Source organism: Microchirus variegatus (assembly GCF_963457635.1).
Source record: "Microchirus variegatus genome assembly, chromosome: 1".
Taxonomy (NCBI): domain Eukaryota; kingdom Metazoa; phylum Chordata; class Actinopteri; order Pleuronectiformes; family Soleidae; genus Microchirus; species Microchirus variegatus.
In genome coordinates, this window is record NC_139802.1 from 39,402,838 (window position 1) to 39,418,754 (window position 15,917).

General features: G+C 41.7%; 1 protein-coding gene across 1 annotated transcript in view; it reads right to left on the minus strand.

The window, feature by feature from the left end:
• Nucleotides 1-15,917, minus strand: part of fcho2 (FCH and mu domain containing endocytic adaptor 2) — a 44,616-nt gene that overhangs the window by 11,702 nt on the left and 16,997 nt on the right. Inside the window, exons 8-19 of the mRNA XM_083899797.1 lie at nt 13,488-13,584; nt 9,141-9,185; nt 8,903-8,972; nt 7,981-8,005; nt 7,724-7,780; nt 6,984-7,058; nt 6,713-6,877; nt 4,243-4,267; nt 2,823-2,867; nt 2,005-2,044; nt 1,264-1,349; nt 108-191 (exon numbers count right to left, since the gene is read on the minus strand). Coding sequence (XP_083755923.1) covers nt 108-191; nt 1,264-1,349; nt 2,005-2,044; nt 2,823-2,867; nt 4,243-4,267; nt 6,713-6,877; nt 6,984-7,058; nt 7,724-7,780; nt 7,981-8,005; nt 8,903-8,972; nt 9,141-9,185; nt 13,488-13,584 — 814 coding nt within the window. The remainder of the gene's footprint in view (nt 1-107; nt 192-1,263; nt 1,350-2,004; nt 2,045-2,822; nt 2,868-4,242; nt 4,268-6,712; nt 6,878-6,983; nt 7,059-7,723; nt 7,781-7,980; nt 8,006-8,902; nt 8,973-9,140; nt 9,186-13,487; nt 13,585-15,917) is intronic.

The following is a 15,917-nucleotide window of genomic DNA, read 5'->3' on the forward strand; positions in this document are numbered from 1 at the left end:
AAATACCATGCTAAGCAAGTATGATGATGAACGCTTCAGGTTCTTCAAAGATGTTTCCATACTAATCACTGTCTGATGAATGGGCCACACACACATTTCTTTTTTACCTGATGCCTCTGGCAGAAAGACGTCTGACTCATTCATCAAAGAAGACGGAGATGGAGGGATTGAAAGGAAAACAGATGCAAGGTCTAACGAGAGAAGTTCAAATAAATACATCAAATAAAGGGAAATAAAAACAAAAAAATAAATAAGATTCAGACAATGGTATTGAAATTAAACAAAAAGGCAAAAAAAAATTATGAACACAAAATATATACATATGGCTTACAATACATGACTTTTTTTTTATAAATCTGTCCCAGGCTTTAATCTGTATAATACCTCACAGACTGGAACCGTCTAATGCGTCATGTGTGCATTCGGAGGTGGTAATGCTGTAACACTATACACACGGGTTAAACAGGCTGTACAGCGAGACTTAACTCCATCACAACATCTTAATCACGGCACTTGTTGATGCTCTTTTTACTTTAAAGTCGCGACCTTTGACAGAAACAAGACACTGTTTGACAACATACGTGCCAGTGGGCTTTATGGCCCGACCTGCTGACCTCAACTAGGTGCCAATTAACTGTGGATTACGCTTAGCCTAGGCAATGGGTCAGTGCTAATGTCACTCCGTTTAAATGCTGGTGTCAGACACACATCGGACTTTCTGTGCAACAGAAAGTTGGAAAGTCAAAAGTCGCTGTCAGAAGCATGACTGTAAACACTTCAGGGAGGACAAAAACTAAGACAGATCGTGTAGCAACCTAAAGAAAATAATAAAGTTAAAATAAATCTGTCATTTCGATTCCCTGAAGTCCAATACTCGGTTGACTTCAGGGGTGAGTTCCTCCATCTGGGAGAAAAGGCTTCCAACTGAGTCGTTTGGAAGGGAAAAAGAGGGAAGCTACGTGGAGAGACGGTGAGATCAAAGAACAGACAGGGAGGAAAGGAATAGAATGCAGGCTCATCTCAGTGAATGAGGGGAAAAAAACGCTAGTTCTTGTAGCATGACTGCTTTGTAAAGATATAATTCTTTTGATTTTCATTAAATCAACCCCTAATTGATGGAGATACTATTTTTTTTTTTTCTTAAATTGACTGCTGACCATGATTGTTCGATCAAAATTGGAATTTTTCTTCAGGGCACGTTTGTGTCAGCATGATGATATTGTGGAAAACTCAAAATAGTGTGTGGGGGGGGGGGGGGGTTACCTGCCGATGTGGACACAGATGAGGCGGAGCCTGCAACTGGAGTGGGGCTCAGCGGGTCCAGAGACAGGAGGTCGTTGTTTGTCAGTCTGGCAGAAAAGAGACTGAGTTTAGTCAAACTTTTCTGGATTGTTTAAGCAGACAACAGCACAGTCAAAAATAACAAGGACTATTAAAAGCCCAGAGATGACGTAAACATTTAAAGGGGTCATATTATACCCTAGTTCAGAACGCTCAGTTTAGTAGTATCTCTTTAGGTCCACCTTAAAAAAAAGTAAAACAAAACTTAAGGGACAGAAAATGAGAACCGGAAATCAGCCACAGAGGCTACTGGAAGCTAACAGCAGTTAGCATTTGGAAAAGTGATCATTTGCAGGCTCTAGCAGGCACATTGCTGTCATATATAACATGTATCCACTGGACAGATAAATCCTCTGAGGCTGGAAGTTTGTGTAGAACTCTGTGCTGCACTGTGGAGCCAAGTATAGAATTTTTCGCGGACTTTTGCTTTTCGGATACTGTTACTCTCACGTGTTTTACGGACAAAGCGGACCACAAAAACATGAGTGAGTCATCTTTTTTCACACTTTGCCGACTGATAGGACCTCCAGAGTCCCAAATACAAGGATTTAAATGATTAATGATTAATTGATTTTGCATAATATGTCCCCTTTAAATAAATAAAATACATTGCATTCAACAGACATGAGTTATTAAGAAAGCCTGGGTGACTCTAATACTCACTCGTAAGACGTTGGCACTCTGGGTTTTGCCAGCTCATCACCTGCAGAGAGAGAGAGAGAGAGAGAGAGAGAGAGAGAGAGAGAGGAAAAATAAACAAAAACTAAAAACCCAGAGCAATGAGAGTGGACACACTTTCACAGCCAAGTCAAAAATAAAGTCAAATCCCAACACGTGAGGTTTCACCAAGCAGATTTTCAAAGACACTTGCCAGCAATTCATCACACCTTAAACCAGAAATATAAACTGGGGTTTTGACAAGTGAGAACCACCGTCTGCCATGAAATAAAAAAAAATCATAGAAACATATTTGCAGTAAGATTTAAATTTGGTGCATTTTTTTTTTTTTCTGCCTTATTAAATAAAACCTTACTGCAAACTGTTTAAACTCAGCTGGCGAATGTGATTTTGACAAGGTGGTAACACTTTTCAACAGGGGGGGGGGAGGAGTGATTTAGCGACGACAAATACGGAGGATCGCTTTTGTTGTTATTGTGTGCCCCTGCGTAAAGTGTTACTACTAACTCATACAAGCAGAACTCAAGCACCAGGGGGTGAGAGGATGAAACTGAGAGAGGACCCAGACTGAGAACTGTACTGTGTGAGTTCAACCCTTCAAATTAAGATACTGCTGAACGTTTCTGCAGCGGGAGAGAACACAGAGTCAGTGATGTTAGCTGGTGTCGGCTGGCTGCAGCAGCTGCTCCAATGAGACGACAGAGATGAGAGCCATGGCATTTAAATATATATATATAGGGGGGGAGGGAGGGAGGGAAGGAGGCAGGGTTGAAGGGGAACTACTGTAGTGAAAACATACTCACCAGGACCCTTAGCTTTAGAGCTTAATGTAGATACTCCTGAGATCCCTAAGCGTATGTAGAGTATACATCTATCAATGCACTTATCGTGTGAATATCGATCTCAACTCTATCAGCGTGTCAGCAGCGTGACGTAAACACAATAACACTGATCAACACCAAATGTATTGTTTTTTTTTTTAGCTGATTTAGGATCATTTTGATGTGCTGAATCCATTTTCACGTCATCTGATGCAAAATTCTTTTATATTTCTTGCAATAAACAAATTCTGAAGATTTTGCATGTGCCAACTTATGACTAATTGTTTATTATTTGTATTATTTACAATTAAATGAAATGGCTTCGACTAGAAAATCTTGAAAAAATAAGCCTGATGCATTCTGCTACATCTGCGGCGAATCCACCATTGTTCCTAACAGGAATTTGTTAGAAAACTTTTTTTTTTCTCCTAAAACCTTTTTTGGATGAGAAATATGGATAAGAAAAATCAACTGATAATGTCACAAAAATGGAATCAACTTGACATTTTTGGATTCAGCGGTGCAAAATGGTCCTAATTCAGTTCAAAAGACAAGCTTACAATTTTTTATTTTGGTAACCCAGTGTTATCACTTTATTTCAGAATCTGAACGTTTATAAAAAATAAAAATAAAGAAACGTATCTTTAAGATCATAAAAATCATTCCCTAGATAAAGTCTAGGATTTTATGCTTTCTTTTAAAGAGAAAAAAAAGTGTATTAACCCTTTAAGGTACTACTCAACCATTTGGTCGACCACATTTTAAGTCACTATATCTCATTGAAAAATGCATCAGGCTGAACTCACTAACACTTAATGTGACTTGTTCTGAATCTTGTACTTTATGAATTATGCAATCCAGTTTTATTATGAACAGACGTCTCAACCGTTTGGAAGAGGCCTGTATCTGTAATACTGTAGGGTCTCATTTAAAAAAAATGAATACATAAATATTGATTGTCGTTATCATAAGTCAATTTTGAAAAAAAAGCAAAGAAATAATTTTTCCTTTGCTTTTATCTTGGTGCGTACCTTAAAGGGTTAAGACCACAGGGAGCATGATATATGGCTGTCAACACAGCAAACAAGCACTTAACTGTAAAGCGAGGCTCAATTCTGACACGTCACAAATCCAAACAAATAATTAAGTAATTAATCGTACTGGCAGCACGGGCGGGGGAAAAAACCTTTCGCTCACATTCACAGAAGTGAACAGTTATTTACTTTTTCTTGGGATATGTTGGCTTTGGCGACGTTGGTGGATTTTCCTTTTAAAGACAACCTCTTTAAAAACATCCCAGGCCAAGACAAATGGAGCTCAGAAGTTGTACGGTGGTGGTGGAGCCCCCCCACCCTCCCCAAAACACAGATATACACAGGTCAGACAGAGGAAAAATACTCACTGGACTGGTTCCTCCGCATCTGTCCCTGAAAACAACAATAAAAGAGACATTTATTCATCAAACATCTATGTTATCTCCATCTATGTTTTTTCGAAATTAAAAAAGTGACAGGGCAGAAATGATCCTTTTCTAACAGGATGCAAGAAACTTTTTATGAAGAAAGTCATGTCTAACATTTAAAAACACAATCATCAATCTTTTTTTTTTTTACGTCAAATAAGTCTTAAATAGTATTTATGGAATAGGGATTATTCTAAATACATAAACCCAAATAGAGTTTAAAAAGCTTAAAGAGATGACAACTATATTATTAATTATTCCCAGTGGCAGAGGGCATTTTCCACTTCACAGTCAAAGCCAGTAAATCACAGGACTACTCCCAACTCACACATACCAGACGTTAAATGTAGGGTAAAAATATTCAGCGGCGCAAAACTGTGCATCCAAGCCCGTACGCCGATCAGTCAGGGGACAAGAGAGTGCGTGCACCCCCCAAAAACTTCCTTCCCAAACAAAGTCTTTTTGCAGGGATCTAAATCTGCCGTGTCATGCTGCGTAACACAAGATATGCGAGATATGCTCCTGAGGGCCACCAAGCCAATGGAAACTTAGAGCATCAATTTCAATAAAGAACTCCGTCTTACTAGGGGTTTGGGGGGGGGGAGGGATGTCAAGGGAGGAGGGGAGAAAAAGAAACAAAATGGGTTTAAGGAACATAGCAAAAGCGTTTAACCGCCGTAGAGCTGTGAGGCCAGGGTTTAGTCCCACAGGCGCTAAGCGGCAAATGGGTTCAATTACGTCTCTTGCTGGCCACACACACACGACTTCCACTGCTGTTTCAATAAAGGGAACACCGTGGAGGGAGAACCAAACAGAAGAAGAAATGAAAAAGACAGAAAAATGAGCAGCAAGGGGGGGGGGGGGGGGGGAGAACGAAAGAAAGAAAATCTCTGGGTAATTCACACCAGATGATGCAACATTCGTCACCACCTTGGATGTATGCTCAAAATTTAATCCAGGACTTTTCTGTGAACATAAAGCAGTCCACGAGTTCAGAGATAGAGAGGAAATTAAATGCAATGTAATGATTCTTTTGGTATTCACATGACAATCAGTCAAACACACAGACAGCGGTTTGTGTTTTCTTTGTATTTTTTTTTCACTCCAAGGATGAGAAAGTAATTGTGGGTCTGAGTCGCGAAATAACCAAAACCAAGCAACAAAGTTTAAAGTTTATAAAAGAGAACGTGTTTCCTCCTGAATCTTGTTACGCCAAACAAACAAAAAAAAACCTGTAAACTTGCAACGTATCTTCTTTAAAATTCATTCCCAGGCGAAATAAACAAGCAACTAACCCTATAAAGTATTCATAAATAACCACAACAGAGTCCTGTCTGGAACAAGTGGGCTCCAATAAAAGCCAAAGAGTGAAAGCAAACAAAGAAACAAGGGGAAAAGAAAGAGTGAGGTCGAACACAAACAGTGAGCAGGAACGGCGGCGAGAGGAGGGGGGAAAGAGGGAGAGGCAGAGGGAGAGAGCGAGCCAAAGCTGAGCGGAAGATGCCGTGACATTCGTTTAACGTGCAGCCGAGGAGGGCGGTGGGCGCAACCCACCAGACCCCATTCACGACACAAGAGCGTGCCCTCTCAGACGCTCGGCAACACCATTAACAACAACAACGACAACAGCTCAGTGCACACACGGTGCATGTTTGCACACACAAAGCAAGTCGTGGCGGGTTTTAAACTTTAATGGCAGTTGCTATTTTCATAGAGCGGAGAGTGATTCAGACTGAGTGATGCCGCGCGACGAGGAGGTGAATGAAGGGCTCCGTGACTGAGGTCACACAGATCTGACCGGGCTCTCACACTCTCCATATGTGTGTGTGTGTGTGTGTGTGTGTGTGTGTGTGTGTGTGTGTGTGTGTGTGTGTGTGTGTGTGTGTGTGTGTGTGTGTGTGTGTGTGTGTGTGTGTGTGTGTGTGTGTGTGTGTGTGTGTGTGTGTGTGTGTGTGTGTGTGTGTGTGTGTGTGTGTGCGTGTGTGTGCGTGTGTGTGTGTCTAAGTGTTGCTGGATGGCAACTTCTTCCAAAAACCTCCAAGTGCAAGTGCCTGCACTGTGTGGGGCAGTCGCTCTGCTGTTAAGGCCAACAACATCACGTACTTAACTTAAAAAATATTATCTCGGAGTTTTGTTTCTTCAACACAGAACTGAGCTCTCAGTAAAAACAGAACATGAGTTGTGCGCAAACAGGAACAGCACTGAATCACAAGGCAATCTGGCATATTAAATAAATTGGACGTAACGCACATGGCCTTCCACTTGTAAATAAAATAAGCTCCAAGGAATGGTGACTGATGGCGAGTTCACCGACAGAGGTTATGTATTCTTCTGTCGCCCTCTAGTGTTGCAAAAGCAGAGCAGCAGAGGCAGCACTGCAACAGGTTTGTGTTGTTAAAAAGACACATACCGAGGTCGAGGGCGACAGAATGATGTTTCCGATGGAGGCTTTCAGCTCGTCGATGGTGGCTCGGTTCTGGTGCGTGCCGTTGTTTGGCTGAACGGGCTTGATCTCGACGTGGAACTTCCTGGGTTCATCCTCGTCCTCTGAGTCGCTGGACGAATAGAAGGAATTCTCTTTGGCATGTGAAGCAGGGAAAGGTTAAGGAGACAACGACGATGAAAAAAACGCAGAAAAAAATCAGGCATCAGTTCAGCACCTGTGGACCCTAAATTCAGACTGTGATGAAAAGGATATCATTTTCATTTGCTTCTGGTCTGATACAGAAACCCTCTGCATCGACTTGGGGAACATTCTAAAAACAAACACAAACAATGAAGAGGTTAAAAGCTAACGTTTTACAGCAGATAAATTGAACATACACAAATTATATTTATCGACAAATGAGATTTTATACATGTATGACAACTTTTTCTTTTAATATTAGACGGAAGAAGGAATGATATCTAAGTGCTGGAAATGAGATGATGCAAATTCTGTATATGATGTATAATTCAGGTTGTTTTCTTTCTTTCTTCATGATGCAAACTTTTGCCAAATCAAATTTAAAGCAGATTTCTAAATATTAAAATAATTTCAGTCATCAAAAGCCAATAAAAGCCAATTAAATCAACTGATGTAGAAATTTAAAACTAATTTAAATATAATATCTTACGTTCTTCTACAATCTTTATAAGCTAAATGAACATACACACGGTGATTCTGCACCATGCTGTTGCATCATGTGTAACAAGAGCCGAGTGGTGCACACTAATATTTTGACGTTTTGACATTAAACACTCAAGGAAAACGGGTTTCACAGTTGAAATCCATAAGCATGACAAAAACTCTCCAGACTGTTTAAAAACCCACATTTCGACACATATTAATTATACGCATTTATTTACACAACAGTGAGAGTCTGTGGATGAATATTTGCTTTGAGTGTGTGCATGTGTGTCTGGGTTTAGCTTAGCTTACAGCGTTCTGGATGTCTATGGCCCCGTAGTATCCAGGGGGAGCGCCGTTGGCAGTGTTCTGCAAGCACAAACGGAGAGATGTGGATGAATGAATGTACAACACAAGAGAGAGCGAGTTCTAACAAAGCAAACGAACAAGGATCTTTTCTACCTCCTGCTGTTTGAGATCAAAATAACACACAGGGCTGAATGAATATTTCAAGCATGAACTGAAAGCGTTTTTTCGTCATTAGCTGTTTTGGGGAATATTATACTCACAGCAGCTTCAACTTCTGTAGACTCCCTGAAACACAAAGTGATCACATAAGGATGAAACATTTAGTTTTTAACAGGAGACAAAAAAGACAAAAAAAGACAAAAAAAACACATCATGTTAAAAATCAAATCAGTTGATAACAGTGGTCAAAATCAAATTTATCATTTAAGTTTGTTTTTTTTAGCTGATTTAGGATTATTTTGATGTGTTGAATCCAAAAATCACACTGGTTTTGCTCCATTTAGTGTTTTTTTCACGTCATATGATGCACAATTCTTTTATATTTCTTGCAATAAACACATTCTGAAGTGAATGAAATGGCTTCGACTTTGCAAATCTTGCAAATATAAGCCTGACATATTCTGCTACATCTGTTCTCCCTAAAACTTTTTTTCGGATGAGAAATATTAACAAAAATCAACTGATAATGTCACAAAAATTTAATCAATTTAGTCAGAATGTGATTTTTCTAAATCAAATTAGCATAAAAACCTGACATGATTGAGACAAATGGATGTCATTTTTGGATTCAGCGGTGCAAAATGGTCCTAATTCAGTTGAAAAGACATAGACAACTTACTTTTTTTTTTGGTAACCCAGTGTTAAAGGTGCATTATGTAATAAATCTAAAGCAACTGGCCTTGAAATCCTCCTAATATGTCACAGAGACTCAAGAGACTCAGGAATAATTTTCATATAACATACTGAACTCACCAACAACAACAGTACAGCCAAAATATCGGCATTAAAAAAATATATTTTGCAGACTGCAAATCATGTTTGTTTTAAAACCATGTTTTGGCATGTGGCGCCACCTACCGCCTGTTTTTTGGCCACATTCTTACGTATGGCGCCTTTAATACTGTTTTTATCAATGAATTATGAACGTGTTGGTGGACTGAAGATGAAAATGTCTCCACTCACGTCGAGTCCGTGTCCTTGTCTTTCCTACGACCCGGGATGCCGAATGGTTTTCGCTTTCTGGGTTTAGCGCCTGGTAACAAAAAACAGAGCAGTTGTAAACATGGAGTGAAGACATGATCTAAAAATTGTGGCTTTGACAACTGACGCATGCATTATTTAAAAGGCCACATGCGGTGTGTGTGTGTGTGTGAAAACTCGTCTTGTATATCTTTCATTTTTTTTCAGTAACGGGACCCACCTTCAGTAGCAATAGCTGTGTTGCACTCTTCAAACTCAATGGGCCCTGATGAGACAAAAACAAAATCATTGAGGTTCAGTTGGCAGGGAAAGGGTCAACAAGCCCCTGCTGTGAATGCTGTGAATGTGCATCACGCAATAGTGTGTGGCGTGCCATACAGTGTGTGTTCGTGCACACACACCCCCCACCCCCCCCACGTCCCACACACACGCGGGGCTCGGCTGGTCCCAGAGGGCAGACGGGGTCAACAGCAGAGTCAATTGTGTGTCTGGTGGCGCTCAGTGAGATGTGACACTCGCTCTCGGTTACATAAAGCGACGACTGTACAACACAGATTCTTTCTTACAGAAACACACACACAAAGCAGCACTGGATCAACACAATCATTGTCCGATTCTAGATCTGTGCGTCTGTGCGTGTGTGTGCGTCTGTGTGTGTGCGTTCACTGCAAACAGCAGGTATGTAATGAGCTGAAGCTAAACCTGCCCACATGGGACACGCAAAGTCACTAACCCTATTACAATAAGACAAACAAGTCCAAGATTACATGCAGAGAAGTGTTTTAAGCCACATGCACAAATCTGCTCTCAGGCTTAAGAGATGCCCTTTACTCCTCCTCCACATGCAGAAAGAGAAAAAAAGAAAAAGACATGTAAAGAAGGACACAAATCGCGTACTTGCTGCTGACACAACAAAGGGCAACAAACCCTCACATCTACTTCCAACGTGATATCACTTGGAGCACGACCAGCTTTTTGGTTACTGGGATACATCATTCAAAAACAACTATGTTTACACTTAATTTGATGCTCATCAATTATACACATATATACCTCCGAGGCGCTGCACTCGGACTGTCACGCTTTCAAGCGTGCCTCCGGAAACATTTATGGGGGGGGGGCTTTTTAACATACACATGCTAACGCATAATATTCACTCACTCACTCACACACACACACAGAGAGAGTTTGAGTCGTAGGAAAACCAGAGGCAAGACATGCAATGTGTGTACGTGTCAGTCACGGAAATCCAGGAGGTTGGTGTGTGTTTTTCGTGCGTGTGTACGCGTGTTGTATATGATAACACTGGTCAACACCAAATGTATTGTTTAAAGGGGACATATGATGCAAAATTAACTTTTTAATCATTTAAATCCTTATCTGGAGGCCCTATCAGTCGGCAAATTGTGAAAAAAGACATAGACAACTTACAGTTTATTACAAAAAGTGAAAAACAAACTGAAATAATTAACATTAGTATAATAGTACTGCGATATGAAACACGGTGTATGGTCTAACATGTTAAATTAACATTTAACATGAAATGGGTGAAGCGAAAGACAGTCCACGTAGAAACAGTTGAAGTGCAGATGAGTAGAAAGCTTAATGGCTTACAAGATGAGAGAGAGAGACAGAGATGAGAGAGACGGTGCAGGACCCTCGGGCAATATTTCCCGATACACTAACATGCCTTGACCTGAAAACAACAAAGCTAATGATATTTTAACTCTAAATGTACACACATTAGCAGTGGTCCAATGAAGTCTCCCCAGAGAATGCCAGTCGCGAGGAGAATTGACACATTGTTTGGCGTGCGCGGCGCTGAGTGAAGCGCAGGGAAGCGGCGAGTCACGAGAGGCACGCATCACGCCAAGTGGAGTGGATAAAGTACACCAATGACCGATCTACTCCACTGTGCACAATATCGAGCCTCTTCACTGCCCGGCAAGCGCACAATGAAAAGCACGAATGGCTGTTTGTGTGTGTGTGTGTGTGTGTGTGTATGTGTTTCATGCCAATCAAAACAAAAGTGGCATGATCACTCAAGAAGCTTTCTCTCATGGGAGGAAGTAAGCGTGACACAGAGACCGTGATGGTTTCATAGTGCCCACTCTCTTACTGTACTGACACAAAACAGAATGTATATATTTTTTTAGTGCTGGGCACTCGTTAACGCACGACACGTTTCCATGATGACTGACCGGAAAAAGACGCGTGCGGCGTTTACATGCCGCCGGAGTCCAAGCACCGTTTACCAGTTAGCTCCGTTAGCCGCATTAGCTCCTTTTAGCACGCCCACAGTCGAACTGTAGCGGTCTGTTTGTTAAACGAAAAGAGCAGCGCTACAAATAATCAGCGTACCTGTATACTGCGTATGTGTGCCTCTGTTTTTTTTTAAGTTTACTGTTACTTTAGTGCGTAATGCGTTATCCAACTGTGTAACCACGGAGACCCCTCCCTTGAGCCTTCAAAGTTCTCCGTCGTGGTGCCGGATACGCACTGCAATTTCCCGCCCGATCACACAGCAAGGGCTGCGATTGGTCTGCAGGACAGGCCGAGATAACGCTGATCACCGTCACTGCAAAACCATAAATACATCATATCTTAACACACAAACCACATGTTTAGACTCTAAATGGCTAATTTCACGGCTCAAATTATCTTAAAACTGCGTTCCGGGAAAAATATTATATAATATATATAAAAAATATTTATTTCAGGTGAGAAACGGCCACTGTTTTAATGTTATTCAGCTGCAACAACAACAATCGTTCTCTCTCGGACGCCATTGCTCACTGTAGCCAAAAGCACAACAACCTTGCGTAGCGACCCCTACTGATCGGGCGGGAAATTGCAGTGCGTATCCGGCACCACGACGGAGAACTATGAAGGCTGGAGGGTTCTCCGTGGTTACACAGTATGATAACGCATTAACGTTGACGCCTTTAACCCAGCACTAATATTTTTCCTCACGATCATTATCTCACTGGACATCGTCCTTCATTAAACACATCAGCTGTGAATACTGTCAAAACGAAATGCATTTCTTTAGAAAAACGAGGGACCCAGAAAGGGGTAAATTACTGGAAAATTACACATTGCATTCTTTATCCAAGCCCTGGGATGTTTAACAAATGCTGCGGGTCCACGTCAGGCCAAAGCAGAGCAGGAACTCTTTGCCACTAGCATCCGGCGATTGCATCTGACAACATTTATGCACACAAACTGCAACAACAACAACAGAAGAAAAAAAAAGCCTAAACACCAGACACATGAATATTACCTAAATCTGGGCAGACATTAGGAACTGTTTAAAGATCTCCTAAACAGACAGACGACTTTGTTTATACAGGGGAAGATGTTTCTTTTCTTTCTACTCTCTGTGAGGGGAAGCATGCAAGTCACGCATGAGCGGAGGATGGTTTTTTAAATTGCATATGCTTCACATAGCACTGGGAGTGGGACAGGGGCAGAGGGGGTTTGCGTGTCTGGCCCGCCGCCAGTTGACAGCTCAGCTGGATATCGTTGAACACTCCAAACCCCCCCCCCCCCCACTCCCCGCTTTGCAGTGTGTCACTTTGGGATTGTTTCCGCAATAGAAAGTTTATTCAACCTCTCTCTCTCTCTAAAGGCACCAGAGTGGCCATCAGTTCAGCTGTTTAATCAGGGGACAGACAGGTTATTTTTCTGACAGGGGCCGAAATCCTAATTAACAGCTTGATACAAGAGGAATTTTCGGACCGTTTTTTTTTTTAAAGCCTCAATTAATTCTGCTGCCCAAACAAATAAAGGCCACCACTCGTTGGGCGCAGCGTCTGGACACAGGGGTCACCATTTGTGTACACACAAACACAGCAGAGGTGAAGCCTTTGTGTCTGTGACGTGATGTAATCCGGTACAAGTACAAGGAACTGGTGAAGTAAATGGATAAATACAATAGGGGCCTTTTAATTGTTCACAGATTTGCAAATTTCACACATTAACAGCTGACGATAGGGCTGAACAATTTGGATGAAATAGGTACCGCTGCAACAACCATCAAATCAGTTTCTTTACATCTAGTGTTTAGCTATTATTTTTATAAATGGCATAACATATAGAAAAAAAAAATTAAATTGCATAATTAGAGACTTTTATTCCATTTAAAAATCATTACTTATTGAGCCTTAGCTGATAGCATAACGACACAGAGCTCAGTGAATGAGCTGTGCATGTGTTTGAAGGAGTATTCCCTCGATTATTGTGGCACGGCAAAAGTTTACACAAGAGCCATTGTTGAGCTCTGACCTCCTGAAAAGGTTGGTTCTGCCTGCTTAGTCTGCGAGCGCATGAAAAGCTCCCGTGTGTCACATGCTTACTGGAATGCCAAGCCTGCCTACCTTTATAGCAGATTATAAAGATTGACTCTGATGGCCCTCTCCTTCTTCTAATTGCCCCTCTCCATACACCCCCTCCCATACCCACGAGGCAGGAACAGGCAGAAGGGCCCATTTACCCAAATTTTATGCGACGCATGCGCCGACAAACACTGAGAATTCACATCTGACGTGTGTGTGGAGTGACTTACCTGGTCTTTCCTTGCCCGTTCCTTTGCTCTCAGCCAGTTTTTGTATTAAGCTTTCCACGGAGGTGTTCTCAATGTTCCTCACAAATTCCCTGTGGAGCTGTGAAGTCAAAAAAAGGGGGGAAATAACATTTACTGACTCAAACAAGTTCAGCTGCAGCTCATTTTTGTTCCTTTCAGCGTTGAGCCAAAGGTCTAGTGTGTATGATCGCTTAAAACAATTGTAACCCCCCCCCCCCCCGACTAGGTCCACTGCCATTACTTTTGGTTTAGAGTCCTTTATGCCTGTCATGAGCAGGCACCATGTCCAACTTCAGCAGTAAAGAAGGAACAACACTCAATAAATATTGCAGTGTGTTTATCCAGTGCCCTGAACCTGCCTGAAGAATGAGACATTTCCATTCCATTTACTTGAAAATCTGAAGCATCAAACAGACATTTCTTCTCACAGAGCTCATAAAAATTTACTTTTTCCAGGCCGTCACATCTCAGTGCATAAAGCTTGTTGCTGATGTTTTTAAGTGATGTTAAGTTCCACGAAAATGTATTAAATCTATTATTACGTGGCTCTGTTATTATTACTATGATGTAAAACCAATTAATTATGTTCCTTATCTCACTTTGTCAACCAACCTTCATCTAGTCAGGACTTTTTTATTATTATTCTACACTATATTTAACTGTGTATTTGAACATATTTTGGTTTCTCATTATAACTAATAACAACACTATTAACTGATGATTAAAATGTCGGGACTGTGAGAGAAAGGTAGTTAGATCAGACAAAGTTCAGGAAGCCATATTTATTGTCCTGTAGCTAATTGTAAATTTAATTTGCGTGATAGCTCGGTATAATTGTGTCTTTTTGTAGACTAGGAAAGTGCAATCAGTGCCTTTTAGCATTTACATTAAAAAGTTGGCGTTAACCTGGCACTAATTTTTAATGATTGGCGATCGCCCCTCACACGTGCAAATGTCTTTGCAACAGCATCATCACTCGTCACAACTCTGCCCAAGATGTCTGTGACAGGTTTGAAGAAAAACAAAAAAAGCCACAGTGTTTATTTTCACCAAAGCAGAATGGCAATGGCTGCAGTCAGACCATTCTGATGTGAAACACTGTTAAAGACTATGTCATAACATACCCAAAAATGTCCAAGCATGAAGAAAAACAAAGGATTACTGTCACTTGTTTGGTGCGACTTGTGATATACAGGACTGGAGACACGTTGCACTGTTTTGACTTAATCTTAACAACATTTATTTGGTATTTGGCCTGTGGAGACATACTTCAGTTCATCGTCATTCTATTGTGTCGTGTTGAAGCATCGCTGGTGCCGAGTTCTGCCCTTTGGGGGGGGAGTGAATTATCAGAGGAAGGATAGTGTCTGTTTGCTTGTTTGTTTTGGAGGTGCATGTGTGCTTGTGTGTTTACTGGGGGGGAAGAGAAAGCGATGTGTGTGTAGGCACGTGGATAAAGAGCAGCGGCTGACTGCGCCGTCTCACCGAACCATTTAGATGTGCGTGATACTGGAAGCGCAGAGTGGCTGCTGCTATCAAACAAACACACATATGTGTGTCTGCCCCCGGGGCCCCTGTAGCGAGGTGGAGTGCATTAGCCTTCTGTGCCCTGGCAGGAGAGGATGTTGTGTGTGTGTGTGTGTGGTTGGGGGGGTTTGCAGCACACGCAATAAGTCAGGTGCTGCTGCCATGATGGGGGGGGGGCACTGAAGTCATCAACCTGCGTGCCCTGCTCACCACACATTCACACACACACACACACACACACCCACTCTCGTCCACATGCTTGAAACACGCATCTGCCTTTAAGGGATCGTCGCTCTCACAACACAAATGTTCCGTTTAAACAAAACAAACACAGCACGCACACTGGCAGACTTAAACTGCACTTTTTAAAGCTCTCTGCGCGCAGGGAAACACTCACTGCACTTAACTTAAATAACTTCATCTGGTATTTCCTCTCTTAAGACTGGCAGTTTTGCCCCCCCCTCTCCCCGTCTCATCCTCTTTCATTCTAACCTGATTATCCTTCATGCCCACTGAGCTGTAACAGGATGAGCCCCGGTCTGAAAACGCCCTCTTATCACTTCTTGATTTCAGTGACACATTTTCACACACACAGGTAGCCCTCTCTGGCGAATATCAACCCGCAATCACGTCTCGTGTGATAAACTGACACGTATGAGGCACTGAGAGAGTCTTGCCACCAACCCTCAGATGTACAAATCTGTTGACAGACATCCAGCAGATATCATTAGTGTAGAGACAAGGACATGAATCCATCCACCAGCATTCCACCAAGCAAAACTACAGAGTACAGGTTGACCAATATGTGTTTGATGGGATATGATGGGAGTCGACGCATGTGTGATTATTACAGTTTAATAATAATGCAATGTAAAGGTCGATCTG